Source organism: Protomyctophum bolini (genome assembly GCF_963924005.1).
Source record: "Protomyctophum bolini genome assembly, chromosome: 3".
Lineage (NCBI taxonomy): Eukaryota > Metazoa > Chordata > Actinopteri > Myctophiformes > Myctophidae > Protomyctophum > Protomyctophum bolini.
Window position 1 is genome coordinate 35,084,918 of NC_137864.1, and position 17,620 is coordinate 35,102,537.

At 42.3% G+C, this 17,620-nt stretch overlaps 1 protein-coding gene across 3 annotated transcripts in view; it reads right to left on the reverse strand.

Moving 5' to 3' along the window:
* The window catches only part of rptor (regulatory associated protein of MTOR, complex 1), a 153,296-nt gene that overhangs the window by 106,630 nt on the left and 29,046 nt on the right, over positions 1-17,620 (reverse strand). For all 3 annotated transcript variants that reach the window (XR_013963856.1, XR_013963857.1, XM_080760133.1), the window contains exon 4: positions 17,510-17,592. Coding sequence is in view for 1 of the 3 variants with exons in the window: in XM_080760133.1 (XP_080616259.1) it covers positions 17,510-17,592 (83 nt within the window). In the remaining 2 variants the exon portion in view is untranslated. The remainder of the gene's footprint in view (positions 1-17,509; positions 17,593-17,620) is intronic.

The following is a 17,620-nucleotide window of genomic DNA, read 5'->3' on the forward strand; positions in this document are numbered from 1 at the left end:
TACTGTATTTTCCTGCTTCATTCCTGGAAAACTGACGTACACGTGTGATTTAAAAATAGGTCCCATAAATTGCAGTCTAACAGCCTCCATGGTGTTGGGACGGGAGTGAGGAGTAAAAGATACCCCTCTCCATTGAGAAGAATAATGCCAGTCTAAGAGGCTACATTCATATCACATTAAATATAATCAGATTGACCAGCATGCTGGAGGGGGGCTTATTAGATTGATGCGGCTCCTTCCGGAAATCATAAAGACAAGAATGTCAAAAAGCATTCTGAAGGGATGGTAACGTTATAATGGGTGTTTATATGCCGGAAGGGTAAACGTGCCGGGGAAGTCAAAGAGTTGCAATTTGACAAACCATTGCTTCCCAGTTAATACAAAGACTCTCAGTGCCATTGAAATGTACACATGAAGACATGTAAGGAACATGAATCCAGTGAAACGGGGGACTTTCCAATAATGGTTTCTAGTACATTCTGCAGCTCAGGGAGGGTGTTCTAACCCTTCTGGACGGAAACCCCTCTTGGGGTTCTGTATCTGTACTGTATGTACAGTATTCCAAAATAAATTGATGGTGCTATATAAATATTTTAAGTTTTTCAGAAAGCTTAGGTCAGGATTTAGAGGGCTTTTTAGAATCAGTCCAAAATGGGTTAAGGCTTTAGTTGAAATCCAAGTGTATTACCGAAATATGAACTACAATGTTACCAGCAGTATCCCTCAGCATGGCTTAGAGCCACTCTATTCAATACACCGTCACAATTTCAACGACCTTCAATTAAAATTACATGAATTACATTCACTACACGGAAAACTCTACAGCTACCATGTTGGAGATTATGTGCTGAATTAATTTATTTTTCTTTGGTGTAAAAAATACAATTAAAGAAAGAAAGGAATAAGATAGCAAATTCAATTTCACATTCAATATGTATTGTATAACACTGATCATGGTTAAAAGAAAGTCGTTGAAAGTGCCCTAGGGCTAAGCCACCACAAGAGAAAGGACACAACTAACAGTGCTTGCATCAGAAGACACCTTTAATTAGGCTACTTTGTTGACATTTGGGTCCAAATGAAAGTGCCAGGGAAGCCAGGTCATTAGACCAAAACATCAATGAAGCCCTCATTAGGAATACAGTAGGTGTCTTCAAGTCAAGTGATTTGCAGCAATTTTCTTTTCTCTGATGACTGTCAATGTGTTTATTTTTCAATAAGCATTTTATTTATTTATTGTCTCCACCAGGCCGAAGGCATGGGGAGAGAGTATGTTTTGCACTCTGTGTGTGTGTGTGTGTGTGTGTGTGTGTGTGTGTCCGTCCGTCTGTTACCAGCTAATCTCCAGCACTGTTAACCCGGTCGATGCCAAATTGTGCACACACACTCCCCAGATGCCAACGATGAACCTCTCCCCAAATTTTCCAGAATGGCCTGTTATAGCGCCACCAGGAGGCCACACAGTATCTCTATAGTCATGTGTTCAAGATGGATCTGTTCGATATTTTCCATCCTAATTGGCTAACATTGGCTTTCACAGTTTGCAGGATTGGCCCGTTTTGAACAAAAGGCCTCAAATCATGAACGCAGCGTGCAATTTCTGTCAAATCTTTCACGGACCTCCTACTAGGCTGAAGAATATATCCCACCCTTTTCACATTCGCCTGTTATAGCGCCACCAACAGGTGGATTTTTATTTGAAACAAAATGTCTCAAATCATCCAATTGCCATCCAAGGAGTAAGAAGAAATGCCACCCTTTTCACATTGGCCTATTATAGCACCACCAGGAGGCTTTATCTATGTGATGCTGTTTCCGTACCCTAGGAGACTATTTCATTCCGTAATGGTGGGCCGATAAAAAAGAATCCCTCCATTCAATCCCGTTATAACCAAGATATTAGTTTTTCATGAAAAAGGTGTTCAAACCCTGTTCAAACTTTGTCCTGTTGGAAAATGACAATCAGACTGGTTTGTATATTTATAAATCAGCACAAGCCTAAGACAAACAAGTCAAAAGCAGTGTGATGGGCCACCACACAATCATGACCAGCCACCACAGTATGATTTTTAGAAGGCAGCCGCGAATATGCCAAAAAAAAGGCAAATAACCACAAAACAGCAGCGCAAGTGTGCATGTGTGAAAGCCCCCGCCCCTCACACAATCAGCTTCTGGCTATGGGAAACACTGAAAAGTTAACACTAACATTCATGAACCATCTGTACAAGTACAGGTACATTTGTACAGGTAAAAATGTAGACTCCGGATTTAGCCGTGTATACAATACCTGTAAAAACACTTCCATCTCTCCATCTGTCTCTGTGCCTCACCTCCACAGCACTGCAAGAGTTCAGAGCTCTGCACTGTAAAATTATTTACTCTATGAAGATTGGCAGGTCTGTGTGTGTGTGTGTGTGTGTGTGTGTGCACGCACACATGCACGTGTACTGTATGTGTGTGTCATACTAATGTCTAAATGTCATACTTTGTTTCAATAAAGCAGGTTAAAATGGGGGCAAAGGAAGCAAGGGATGTCAGTCGGGGTTGTGAGGTAAGAGGTAAAGACAGAAGAGGGAGAAGAGAGAAGTGAGGGGGAGTTAGAGGGGCGAAAATGCAGAAGGTGTGGGATTGAAAGAGGGCAATAATCATCGCCTCTGTAAGGCATCCTCTAGGGTAAAGCAGAGCTCCTGCTGGGAGGGAGTGATGAATTTAAAAGTAGGAGGCAGCAAGGGGAGGGAGACAGGGGAGACTGGGAGATGAGGGAGGAAATGATGTATCAGTAATATGCAATGATATGTTATGTCAGTTAATTGTTATGTCAGTAAATTGATTCGCCCAAAAACACACTTTTTTCCCCCTCACAACATAATTGAACTCATCAGGAACTTTGTCTACCACTCTCTAAAGAGAGGTCAAAGTACAGGATCAGAGAAGATCAGTGCTCTTAAGAATTGAAAGGATCCTTGAAGATGATGAATACTTTAAGCCATGGGGACTGAACCTAGACCTAGAGCATTAGAGCTGAAGGATGGTCTCTCAAACACAAGCCTGGTTCTCCCTAATTCAAACATCTTATTAGATGTAGAACTGCCATGTTACATCAGTGCTGCTCTGAGAAGAGACGATAACATAGTTGCTAGAAACTGAGGTCATGTTGTGGACAATCAAACAGAAAGGAAGGCAAAAATGACAAACTACTATCTAATTGGAGTATTCAACCCAGTTACTAAAAAGCTCCAGAACAAGGCCAAAGCATGTGGCTGGCATGTTCCTAACAGTGTGGGACTGCTTAATATAGAGATAAGCCCTCCGTGTCACCAGCCAAGGCTCCCCATCCATCTTCATTAAAGCTGTCTACAATCGTGGAGTGGCTTTGATGAATGGCTTCCTCTGTACTCGGTCGGCTCTTATTCTTTCCCCCCTTCCTCCTCCTCCTTCTTTCACATCTCATCCTCCTCGGTTCATCTCACGGTATCTTGTGCTGTCTCTCTATTCCCTCATTCCCTCCTGTGCACTCCATCCCATTACCTTGATGTCTATCGGCCTCTAAGGGGAGCCTGTATTTGCGCTTTATCTACTTAAAGAGACGATGAGTGGGGACCTTTTGACTAATTCAGGCTTCATGGAGAGGGCGCCAGGGATGTGTGTCTGTCTGTGTGTGTGTGTGTGTGTGTGTGTGTGTGTGTGTGTGTGTGTCCAGATGCTGTCCAAAAATCCCACAAATCGTGTGTGAACACCACGGGAAATTGTGCTGTATTCCCAATTAGTTTTGCTTCATTTACAATGAAAGAAATTAAAAAAAAACTGGTCAAAATCAATCAAGCAAAACAAATAATGTGTGTGTACTGTGTATATATACTTTTATACAGTAAATATATACTATATAATTATATACCGTGTGTGTGTGTATGATATATATATATATATATATATATATATATATATATATATATCTCTGCCCTGCCCCATCTTGGTCTCTCCGTGGCTTGCCAGTCTCAACACTCTTCACCCCTGTCTGCCTGTTTAGCGACACGTACAGTATGTACCAGCCACTGGGCCAGCTCTTCCATGGCCCATGACCCTGTCAGGGGGCAGAGACCACACAGGAGCTTTGACAGGCCACACACACACACACACACACACACACACACACACACACACACACACACACACACAAAAGTTAAAAACTAAACCCATCCAGTACAGTTGTGTTTTGGCTGTCCAGCGAAGCTTAGTGTGACAGGGAACAGGGGCCTCTAGCCTGCTATGGTAACGCTGCCTTCAACAGCGCCATGTTGTGACAGGAAGCATGCAGACAGAATTAATCTTAAAGTGACTGTAAAGTACCAGTGACTGTAAAGTACCAGTGACTGTAAAGTGACTGTAAAGTACCAGGGCGTCCAGGTGAAGTTCCTGCCCACCACAGAGAATACAGGTTCAACTTTAAATCATCTGCCGTACATCCGGCTTGACCAGGCGCTCCAAAGAACTCAACTCGTTGGCAATCTCCGTCGCTGCATTAGCGATATGCCAAAGTGAGCCTGTTCAGCTGGGAGTATATAGTGTGATCCTCTATATGTGAAATTCCTTGCTATCTGGTGAAAAGAATAGGCTGGACAAGTGGCTGTCCATGTCTAACCCCTCCCACATGACCAGCTGTAGGGGTTGACAAGGACTACACATGGGGGGCTTCTTAAAGTTATTCTAAATAGTAAAAATAATGTATCTGACAGGGATATATCCACAACCATGAATTACCTATTCAAACTAAAACAGCACGATATGCTATAATGCTACATCAGTGACACCACAATAAAAATATCACCATGGTTTTCTAGCCATATTCAACATTGCTCCCACCTGGCTGAGTTAGAAATTGAAAGCTTCATCTCTAATGTAAGGTCCTAAGTCCATGTGGTCCGTGCAATTTAAAACAAATAAGTTTGCTTGCACTGTTTGATGTCCAGCATTTGCACAGCTGTGATTATTATTCGATATGCAGTCATTAGACTCTTATGAACCAGTCAGAGTTACCACTTATCAGTCCCGGGAAGGACATTAACAGCCAACCAAATCACATTCATTTCCTCCTCCTCTTTCGACATCACACACCAATAACCCACTGTGATGTTTAAGTAGCACAGGTTTCTTGTCACGCTAATTTAATTAAAGCCTGATGCAGCAAGCTGTGGTAAGAGAAAGAGCAAGGCAGCAAGGAGAAAAATAATAGAGAAGAGAGCAGTGAGGAGAGATGGCATGGATCACGTGTACTCTGCCTGCGGCGGTCTGCAAGCCCTCCGATCGTGAAAAGGCTTTCCCCTCCTCTTAATGATGATGGGACAGAGCGGGAGAGAACGAATGTCACACTACGCTTGAATGTGCTCTAAGGATTCAGAGGAGCTTCTATCACTTTAGGAATAGTTATGAAACCCAAATGCTTGGTATCTTGAACATAAGTCCCACGATCATTGTTTTGCCGGTGGGTGTTTCTATTTAATTCGGTGCAATTCATACACGGTTAGTCACCATAACACAGCATCTTCTTGGGAAGAACATGGTCTTGAGCTCTCCTATGGAGGCAACTGCGGAGGGAGAGTCACTTTAAAAATAGAAGCAGCCCAGGTATTTAACAAAATAGGCACATAAAAAGGCAGTATAAAAAGTAGTCGTCTGATGATCTAATGTACGTGAATCTATCTGGGAACTTGCAGTATGGAACACCCTGTCAGGTATCTTTGCAAATTGATTTAGGTAACACTTTGTAACTTTCTTCAGAAATTGTCTGAAAGGTGAGTAATGGTTCTGTGTCTGCCCTGGTCTTGTGTGATGTTGTTTGTCTGTTAGATCATTTATTTTATCACATTATGCAGCTATAACACCTCAATTTCCCTTTGGGGATTAATAAAGTACGGTATATCATCATCTCAAATTACAATTTTTGTTTTACAGATTTGTGAATCACGGTGATAGATGCCAAATCCTTAACTTCAGAAAGATAGTTTGGTGTCATCCAATAGTACAATGGAGAAACTACCAAGTACAAATCAAAATAATTTACATTTCAACACCCGAGGAGGGTGAAGCAGTGTGAACAAGTAGCTAGTTACGATTACACATTTATCTTGAGGATTAATTGTCACACAAATAATTTCATTTCGTGTTTTTGGCATTTGAAATTGTAACATTATGAATAGAAATTACATTTCTGTTTGCCTTTCAGGTTTCGTAATGAAAAGGTGCACAGGGCAGATATGACAATATAACTGATATATAGCAAGAAATTACTGGCATTTTTATAAATGTTATACTTTAAAAAAGGTAAAAGAAATTACATACACACACAAGAAATATCTGATCTACAAGCTTACAAGCTTGTAGATCAGCTATTTCTGCTTTTACTTATGTATGCACATCTTTCAACATGGAAACGATTATGGCGATTATGACGATTACAACAAGTGCGCAATTGCGATTGTCTCAAATAATTGCGATTAGACAATTCTGTAATAATTGTGCCAACCCTACAAGTGGCTGATACAGAGATCAGGCGGTGCCTTCAGTCATGAGGAGAAAACACCAGGGATCAGCAGACCATTAGAGCCCGGGATAGATAGAGGATGCAGGGAATTGGAGGAAGAGAGGCGAGGAGGGGGGTGGAGAACATCACTAATGATTTATAAGAACAGCAGTCCTGCTAATTGGCAGGGAGTCATGACTCATGGGTGGAGGTCCCTGCTTTCTACAGCAATCAGATCTAAAATGGGGAACAAAGTGGTCAGAGTGACAGTGGGAGCGGTTGTGGCGTGACTGAGTGACTGACTAATTCAGCTGTATGGTGTCCTGGCATATAAAACCGATCTGCACTTTGGTTAGACAAATTAGAGCAATGGAACTGACATTTATATGAATACTTTAATAACTTACTGTTCAACTGGAAACATTAAGGAGTAGCATAGACTGTGTAAGTGTGTAGTCATTTCCTATCTGTATAGTTAGATCAATATTGACAGTGCCATACCAATATAAATAATATATCAAATGTACTATACAGAAGAATAACAAAATTAAGAATCTAAAAAGGCCTGCTATCGGCTGTGTGGCCACTTGTGAAGCCATTGCCATGCTATATGAGTCATAATGGTCTCACTAATGGGGCTAAACCTGTAGCCAACAAGAGTCTGCATATTGTTGTTTGACCTGACTGAACGGCCAACACCACCATCCAAGCCCCACGTGCTTACCTGGGCAAAAAAGAAAATCTTTACAAGATATTAATGACCAAGTGTCATGAAAATTGTCTTCCTACTCCCTCGTTTACGTTCACTTCACACTCTGAACATAAGTAAAGTGTGTGGGTGAATTATGGTTACGACAGACAAACTAGTCAGACTACTTGACCTTACACATAAAATAGCAGCCAGGAGAATGAAACTAGTGGGACACTGCCAAAGGCATCAAGAACTGCCAGCCAGCAAACTGGTGCTCTGGGAACCAACACACGTGCATCGATCACGAGGACGTCCCACGCGAACATACGTGGATGTACTCGAGAGCGATGCAGGAGCACAAAGTACCAACGAACTGGCCAGATGTATGGAGAACCGGGATGACTGGAAACATCGATGGAGGGCTCGTCTGAGGACGACCTAGAGAGACACATAGGACTCACCTAACCTCGCGTCGCCAGGCTTTCCACCTCGGAGGAAAGCCTGGTCTGTGTTACAAAAGTGCCGTGTGAACCGGTCTGGAGCGGATGATATTGCTATGTCATGTTGTAGTATTGTTTTGTAGTCATCAGGCAGGAAGAATCATCCGGAACGTCCTTTTCCCTCAAACCGAAAGAATTAAAAAAAAAGCTCTCGTAGCCTGCAGCTTTGAGAAAAATCGGTTTGAGGGAAAAGTTAGTTCCGGATGATTGTAGTCAAAACAATACTACAACATGACGTAGCGATATCATCCACTCCCGACCGGATCATAAACTCGAAAAGGAATGCTGCCCAGGCTAGGACTCACCTAACTGCTGCTCATTATGCTACTGTAGGCTGGAATGGATCAGGGTAGAGGACAAGGTTCAGCAACTTGCAATGGGCCTGGTTTTCAAGGTACTCAACGGACCAGTGCCCATGTACGTGTCAAACTACTTCAAAAGAGTGAGTCACACCCATGGACACAACACCAGAGGGAGCTCCGCTGATTTCCCAAGATTCAGCAAAATTGTGTGTGTGGGTGTGTGTGTGTGCGTGACACACACAGAGACCTACTGTATGTATCGAGACGTGTATTGTGTGCAAGTAGTAGCATAATGTGCAGACTTAAGTGTACTTGTCTGGGGAACAAGGATAGGTAGGATACAAGACTTGACAGCCAACTCCAAACACGGTGGGTAAAGGTAATTGTATAAAATGTCTATGTTCAATGGCAATACTTTTGCATTTGCAAAGTGTCATTTGCTTGTACAGATACTGCCAGACAAGCCTGTATGCTGACTGACTAATTCATCATCCACTATATACATTATAGATATATTTTAGCCACTAAAATATTTTCTACTATCTTTGTATGAAACCGTTTAAAGCGATTGCGCTGAAACAAGATATATACATATATACATTCCTCATATATACAGTGTTGAGACTTTTGCTATGCTGTGGGTTACAACCCACAGCATAGCAAAAGTCTCAACTGTATAATGCATGACATGTGGCTGGTGTACAAACTGTACATCATTGTTTGACTGAAATAATTTCCACTTTCTGCAAACGGAGAACAAAACCATTATGGGGAGGACCCCAGACCCTCAGAATCCAATGTCGGCCGGCCTGGTGTTATGACCCAAAAATAGGGAATTTATAAGCTTGTAGATCTGTAATTTTCCGTGTATGACACCGCCATAAGATGAAGCATAAATTAAACAAATAAAAAAAGAGAAAAGTCGCAGGCCGTCTGATTTACCCCTAGGTCGTAAACCTAGATTCAGCCAGGGCCCCCATTGGGTTGATGGGTTCACAGCAGTTTTCACACTTATCCTTATATAAAGTTTTTACCAATATCTTTATTCAAAAGAAGGAAAGTTGTTTGATTGTAATGCAAGTGTAAATCAGCATGATGATCATAGAATAGAAAACTCCAATGTTGTGCAGGAAGTATAGATTTAATATCTGGTACCATATTGAGTCATACCCTGTCCCCTTCTGCTTTACATCCTCTCCACAGTCTGCCCCCAGGAAACCTTGCTCACACGCACACACACACACGCACACGCAGCTAGGGTGTAGTAATAATAGTCACACAACTAGTGATTTGTCCCCAAGCGCTGCGGACATTGAAACACAAAGTGGCCCAGCAGCTGAGAGGTGACTCATTTAGTGGAGAGGAGCCAGGAGTCCAGGACACAGGAGGAAATCATTACAACCCTGCTGAATACAGAGTTCAACGGACCTTAAAGGAGCATTAACTGTTTTCCCTAAAGGTTCCTTTTGTTCTAAAAAGAGCCATTCTTGATGCTTCCCTCTAAAGAGAAAAGTAGACGAAAACTATGCCAGGAAAATGCCTCCCACAGCGTAACAGAACTACCAGACCAGACACCATCACAGTATTGGTCAAGCATTCAGAGTCAGACCTGTACCCGACGGGTCGGGTACCGTCCTAAAGTCGGCTCTTCGGTGCTACTGAAAATTTCTGACAAGCCGAAATAATTTCGGCACTACAGCGCCGAAAGAGCGGTAAAATAGGAGTATGAATCGGCCCTTAGGGTGAGGGTTTGAGATAGATTGTAGTTGTAGGACTAATGACTGGTCTAACCAATGACTAGTCTAAACCAAATACTGTCTAAACTAAGTACTGATCTGATACCACTTCCCCTCACGTCAAAACCGTTCTAAATGTTTACATCTTACTTGGCGACAAGACATGTGGACCTTATGGAACCAGGGAGAGGCGGAAAAACACCACGAGAGTGACGAGTGATCAGTCAAAGTAAATAAATAATCTGTCTGTATGCGATCTGACCATTATTATTTTGATTACACTGTCATGCTCGTTTGAGGACAGGTAGAGAGCAGAGCATACATGTGTTTGGGAATGTTGCTGATGGTTATGATATTTATGTCAGCTGACACCCAAAACAAAGAAACCATACAGCGTGTATTTAATTTTTTTATATCTCCGAGAGTCAACACACTGCGAGGCTACAATGGAAGCATAATTTCCGACAGCCCGCGGTGGAATGGACAAGTTAGGGTATTAACCAAGTTTGTTATTTTGTAATCTGACACGCAAACCATACAGTGTTTATTTAATTATCTACAATGGTATACGTCTCCACAGTGAGGCCGTAAAATGTAGCCTAGCAGCCTATTACTATAGCCTACTGGTAGGCAGGAAATTGGCAACCAGAATAACTCGTTCTGAGCGAAACTCCTCACTACGCTCTGGCCCTATTCTCTTGGGTGTATGCCACACATGCACTCGCCCACTTGTGGAGACTATGGTCAAAGATGAGTCATTCTAACCATATCATTTTATTTTTGCACCAGTAAATTCTCGAATGTGCATTGGTCACTGTAATGAGGGGTTTTGCAGTGCAACCCTATACTGTAATATACCTCTCTATGTAGTTTGGTGTACTGGTCTCTGTTCGTGTGCTGCATTGACATTCTCAGAATTGTGTCAATTTTGTCAGTTTGTCTTTACTAGAGAGGTGCCCGTGGGGCCACTACAGCGGGGCCCGTTGGGAACTGGCCTACTTGGAACGATGCAAGTTGGAAATGCATGTCCCACCCAGATATTATGTCTGTGTCCCTTTTATGCCCATATATGGAGTTCTTTGTCAGGCATGCCCAAATATTGAGTATATGCAGACGTCAGAATGATGTCAGAACAGGCCAGCTCCATATATAGAGTCGTTATTAAATGTGCTATACAAATAAAATTTGATATATGGAACCTGGGGGGGGGCGGCTCTGGACAACCGTGGGTCCGACTGACTCGACACCGGCCACTGCACCCCCTGCGGTGGTGTGGAACGCGTGTGTCGAATTTGAAGTCGGTGGGGCGAGTTACGTGGAGTACACACAGACAGACACTTGATAGACAGATAGACAGATATTGCAAAAATATGAGCATTCCAGTAATTGAATGAGCATTTTCAACTGCACCTTCCAAACTTATTTACTGCCTTTCCCATAGCTCAAAATGTAGATATGACTGTAGGCACTGTTCTTATTGAAACACTAAGCGAGTGAATGAGCTGCAAGTGAGTAGTGTTTTTAAACATGCCACAGTTCATACACCCAGCTACTATGTCTCTCAATAATTCAGAGTTTTACATCAATTTGTCACCGGTCAGTATATTTATCTAAAACAAATAAATGTTATGGTCTCGTATAGACAATGATACAATAACCAGAGCACAAAAAATAACTAGATACTGTAACTAGAAAAAAAAATGGATGATTAAAATAATTGGTAAGATACCCCAGATGAGTAAAAGGCTTGTTCAGCAATAGAACAAAGACCATATAAATCTTCAATACTTCTGTACCGTTTCCTAACTGTGATAATTGCAATGCATTCTGTCGCACTGCACACCCGCTTCATCACTTTTATGACATTTAATGAGCAATTTCAGAGCCCACTCATCACACACACACAGATGTAATTTTTCTCTCTCTCGTTTAAGAAATTAATCCGGTTCTCCTGCTCCCTTTCCCGTTTTTGTTGGGTCGATCGTGCTTCTGATAAAATGCTTACAAATATATGTGCAGTGTGGCGATGGACTGTCATAAAACACTTCTACTGCACAGCCTGATGAGACAGACAGCCACATACCAAATATCTCACCTCTTCGTTTCACTCTCTCTCTCTCATGCATGCGCGCACACAGACAGGTTCCTGCAAAGTCTCTCAACCAGCAAGCATAAAGTGATCTTTCTCTTTGACACAAAAAACAACAACTTCAAATGTATAAAGAACAGAAAATTGCCTGCTAGGTTTAGGGCCTGGAATGATTACAGAGACACAGCACTACTATTATCACCCAACACCTAGGCTGAAAGGAAAAACATCCCAACAGCAGCAGAAGCAACATATTCTTCTAACTGGTAATAAACAGGGCTGGGTATAAACCATGACCGCACTGCAGTAACCTGTACATCACTATAATCTAGCGGTAATCCTCCCTAACCAGACAGATTAACGCTGGATGGCCTGCTGTCTCCAAAGTGTCTTCTAGTGGGATATTTATGAGGTAATCAGCAGGCGCTGCAAAAACGGATCAATAGCCGCTCTACCAAGTCTCTCTCTCTCTGGGTTTCCTCTATTTTTCTGCTGCTCCTTTGCTCTCTCACTCTTTCACTCTCTTCTATCTCTCTCTCTCTCACTCTTTTCTCACTCTCTCTTCTCTTGCTCTCTCCTTCCCATAGGGATCCCATCGCCTTGACCTGTATCTTTCCGGCTAAGCACATTGTTTATGGATTTCACAGTGGGTTGTCCATAAGTCTTCCGGTGTGCTAATGTTTTTTTTTTCCTCCCTAGAGCTCCCTGTGGACCAAACACAGAACTAGATCACAGAGAACGTTTCCACATTATATTTACTCACTCCATAGAGTCCTTCCTGCATAGTGTTGCATCAGTTGAATTTGACCTGAATTTCAGATATATTTTGTTGTTTTAAGGGGCTTTCAAAAAAGGGCTAATACAGTGGATCTGAGAGGAATGAATCCAGACAATGAGAAAGGTCTGAATACGGTTGTCCAGCATACTGCCTCTAGGAATGAAAAATAAAAATATGTGTACTGTACACTGGACATTTATAGAATTGACAGCACGGTCACCGCCTGCTCCAGTCATTGATGGCAAATGATTGACGTCCAAAATGTTATACAGCCTTTATGTGACAAGGCCTTATTCTGTTCGTTAGAGAAACAGAAAAGCCCCAACTGAACAGGTACATTGGTCTTTCATTTCTGCCTTGCCTTTCTGTCTCTTGCATTTTCCTTTTGGGAACTGCTGCAGTGATAAGAGCAGAGCCTTGTAGCCAATCAGAGGTTAAGTATTTGAGCTGCAGTGCACTGATAAATAATGCAGAGACAGTTAGTATACAGTGGAAAGCAGGGATTCAATGGCTACATCAAGGCTGAAGGGGCAAACAGCAGAGAGAGAGAGAGGTGGTGGTGGTGGTGGGACAGGGTGGAGTGAGAGGTATTGCTGTGTTTTGCACACAGAAACACTATCCGAGACATGTCTGTGGTAATTCTTTGATGTTATTCATTCAGCAGGAACTTTATTAAGTGGCAACTTTCACTATATCATCATCATACTATAATTCACTCAATGCCTATGTCTGAAACTCTGAATGAAACACTGCCGCTGCTCCTCACTGCCTGCACCAATCGCCCTCACTTTTCACACAGGCATTGACCATAATATTATGGAGGTCTTAACGAAGCCCTTTTTCCCAATAACTTATAAATTAATAATTACTTAATTAGTGAATAAAACATTCCCCATCTACTTACATGGGAAACTGCGCAACCTCACACCTCCGCCACCTGCATCACAGGCCACTGTTCTCGGTGTTACCCCACTGTCATGCTTCCTCTGCTACCGCCGCAACACGACAAACAGTGGCCTATACAATTTCGCACCTGCCCCACCACAGAGACTGCCGGACCTGCGCATGCGCACACACACACCCCCCTAATTCATCTGCTGCTCTCTGCGGAGGTGCGGACTCCCCACATGTTGCTCACATTGGTTACACTCCCAACGTCAAATTACTGTGTACTTTTTTTAGATCTGTTGGATCATCATATATCGAGAATATACTCCACCACAGTGTCACATTCACTCTTGCTTCCTCCCGATATCATAGCGATAACTTGATATGATAGCCATGTCCTGTGACTCCTGTAGTCACTTGCGTGTCAAAGCCAAGGACAATGTTACAATAGCGGCTAGCCTACTGCACCGCAAGTCATAAAACACAATTCATACAAAACACAAACATCGCCTCGATTAACTGTCGCGTCATTCCAAATCCCTATAGGCCCGCGTAAATACCCGCACACGCCTGCCAGTGTTGTCTGTACTGTGCACACGCCGTCCAGGGCGCTGCTGCCATGTCAAATCCAATTCGCCGTTGCGAATGTGCAGTGCGTGCGTGTCTCAGACACACAGACGTATTTAGTGTTTTGTGAGTTCAGTGAATTCTGTGTGATATGTGAGCTTACCATAATCACAGTAATATTCCATCATTCAATGGCCTTTGGATAGAAATGAAACAGACTCCATGCAGTGGAGTGCTGCAGAGGCTGAGTGTCTGTGACCTGTATGACTAAATGATGGTCGCTGACGCTTAATTGATACATCAAGGAAGGCAATTATGTTCCTGCACCGTCAAATAGGTCTACATCTATTCTAAGATAGCATCTTAAATAAATGTTATGAAAATGTGTTGATTGAAAAGTTTTAATACAAATAGTTCCAATAGCATCTAAATGTAAGGTTGCAAACATGCTTATCGGTGTTGCGAGGATGAGGGGATACCTGGAAAAAGTTCTTCCCCCCAATTGGGGTACCTGGGCCAAAAAAGTTTGGGAACCCCTGATATATACATCGCATTAGCCACACTGTACCTAATTTGGTGTTCATATATTAGAACATTTTAGGCATTTAACAGACACTCTTAATCCAGAGCGGTTTACAGTAAGCAAGAACACAAGGTAGAAATGGTCATCAAGGATCATAAGTAAGCTAAGAATAATCAAATGATATCTTGTAAGGGAGAGAATTCCTGGCATGAAAGCTTCAGCTAGTGACAGAACACTCAACAGGCATGAGCAAGAGAGAGAGAGACTGATCGAAAGAAAAATGAGCATGGAAGAGAATTAAAAAGCAGGGCACGCAGACCAAGAAATGAAGACAGTCTGAAGGTTAAGTGAGACATTCTAATATAAGTCATTTCATGTATTTCTATGATCCCAGGGTTCTGAAACAAAAATGTAAAACAATCTGCCCGCATGCTCTTTTATTATATGTTTATGCCTCTGGAGACGATGAGGCCAAACAGCCATGGACAAACAAACAGACGAGTCTCTTCACGCAACAATTACAAAGCTCTACTGAATAGAGATGGGCATGGCACCTTGAGGTTAGGTTCTAACTTCTAATTGAATGTCTGCGATGGTATCAGAATTAAGCCATGAAACAGGATTGTTCAAACTTTAATAGAACATTGTTTGTAGAGTGCACTGCTACGGAACTAAAACAAAGAGAAGAGAACATATTACTCATTTTAACTTCAGTCGTTGCTAGTTTATTAATTTAAGTATTGATTTAAAGGGTAAGACCACTTTTTTAGAGGTTTGTGTTGTGTAGTTACCTTGCCATGATGTAACTCCAAATGTGGACAAGAAATCAAAAATAATTGCCCCAGTGATTAGAAATGTATAATTCAAAATATGCTCCTCAATGACTGAAACAGCAAATGAGTGACTGGCTTCTAGAAAGCTTTCATAGCACTACCTCAGAGAGACACAAAATCCCAACCCAAAGAAAAAGAATGCAGAACTTGTTAAAGCCATATTGCATACTTATGATATGTTAACCCTAGGACACAATCTATTAAAATGCTGTTTTAGACTGTATGTGACACATCATGGCCATGCCATGATGCAATGATATTGTTTCACCCAAAAGGTCAACCACTCAGCAATGAAAAGTATGTTTTCATTGCACCTGGTTGGACACCACTAGCGAGCTAAATCTGGCACAGGAAGCAAGCTATTACAAGCTGCACCCCAGGGGCACTTCCAAGGCCCAAAATAGGAAACGCACAGTTGGACAGTACGTGGGGTAATTTGCATCCACAGTGAAAGCAGTCGACTCCAAGCCAGGAAAAAGCGGTGATAGAGGCCATTACATCATCATTTATGAATCTAGTACAAGTAAAAAAGCATTTATAGCAAACAAGACTAACTTTGAAAAAGAGCAAATTTAGGATAGACAACACAAAAGGCAGTAAAACCAACACAGATGAATGTTTAGGTAAGTGGTATTAAAAGAGGTAGGGTAAAGAAAGAACCTGAGTGTTGCGGGCAGCAGACATGACAGTGTTTACTCTGTGTTACCGACCGACTACAAGGGTCAATGTGAGTCGACAAGGCAAACAGAGGGATTGAGTCACTCGCCGAGTATATGACATGAACAGGGAGTGCTACTTTTGGTCTACTGTGTATAATCCCGAGTTAAGTTAAATCCTTGAGTGTACAAAATAACAATTTCTATAAAATGAACACATTTTAACTCAAGTTATATTGGTACTTAATTTTGTGAAAGAAACCGAGCAGTAAGTAGGCTTCATGTAATGACATTAAGAACATTTGAGTTGTGTCTACTGTCTAGGAGGTGTAGTATAGTGAGAACTTGAAGCACTGCTCCGTTAGTGCACGGGTCCTGTAGTGCACAGAGTCCTAGGGCTAGACGCAAGAGCAGCGTTCTCACCCTCCCACACACCACCAACACAATCGACCCCACGTGTGATCCTACAGTAAGCCCACGCTCTCTCTCTCTCTCTCTCTCTTAAAGCAACAATATTATGCGAGTATGATCATTGGGTTAACTCTGTCAAACCCTCTCATGCTCTGCCATCTCTGTGTATGTGTAATATGTGAGCTTGGGCGTGACAAGTGTTTTCTTCACAACTGCATCTCCATGCAGCAAATCCATCAGTACACAAATCCTCTCCTCAATTAAGAAACATCTTTCTCTCCTTTGACCATTTCTCCTCATTTGCTTAGCCTCACTCCCCGACCCCACCTCACCCCTGCCCATTTTGACAGGCTGGAATGGCTTAGGGTTGACGACAGAGTGCTTCATCATGGTGTCGTCCACAGTAAGTTTTGTATTGCCCTGTGCTTTCGTTTGAAATGTACCCATTCTGCATACTGTTAATACATTTTCAATCAATCAATCAGTTCACAACACACTGTAGAAAATACACATTACACATCCTAGATCATATGCTTGATTCATATATTCTTGTGGGTTGCACAAGTGTTCCACCATTGTGCACATAAACATATGAAACAAACTCTTAAAAATGTACACTTAAACACAGTGACAGAGTCAAACGCAAACACAGGATCTGAGCTTCTGGAACAGAGCGCAACGCAAACGCCAGTTGAGGGGCTGGCCGCTAAGTGGTTTTACTTTTATGTGATGCAATGCACTTTGACACTTTGTGCAATCACAGCGGTGTAGAAGGAACACATTTGCATTTATTTTCAGAACTCACTTGAATGGTGTGTGGTTAGGTAGGTGAAGGTGACAATCACAGGTATGACAGCTTATCTGAAAATATCTCCTGCAACAAAAACTCTGCGCATCTGGTATACAAAGCATTTGTGTGTGTGTCTGTGTGCGTCTCTGTGTGTGTCTTGCGTGCGTGCGTGCGTGCATGTGTGTGTGTAAGGGGCAGAAAGAGACTGTTACATGGGAACTCACTCACCCTGGGTTGCCAGTTCTCATATTGCTTCTGCAGATTGGCCCCAATGGTCTCCAGGGCTTTCTGCGGGCTCATTGACAGAGGGTCTGGCAAGCAAACACACAGAGGCAGTGT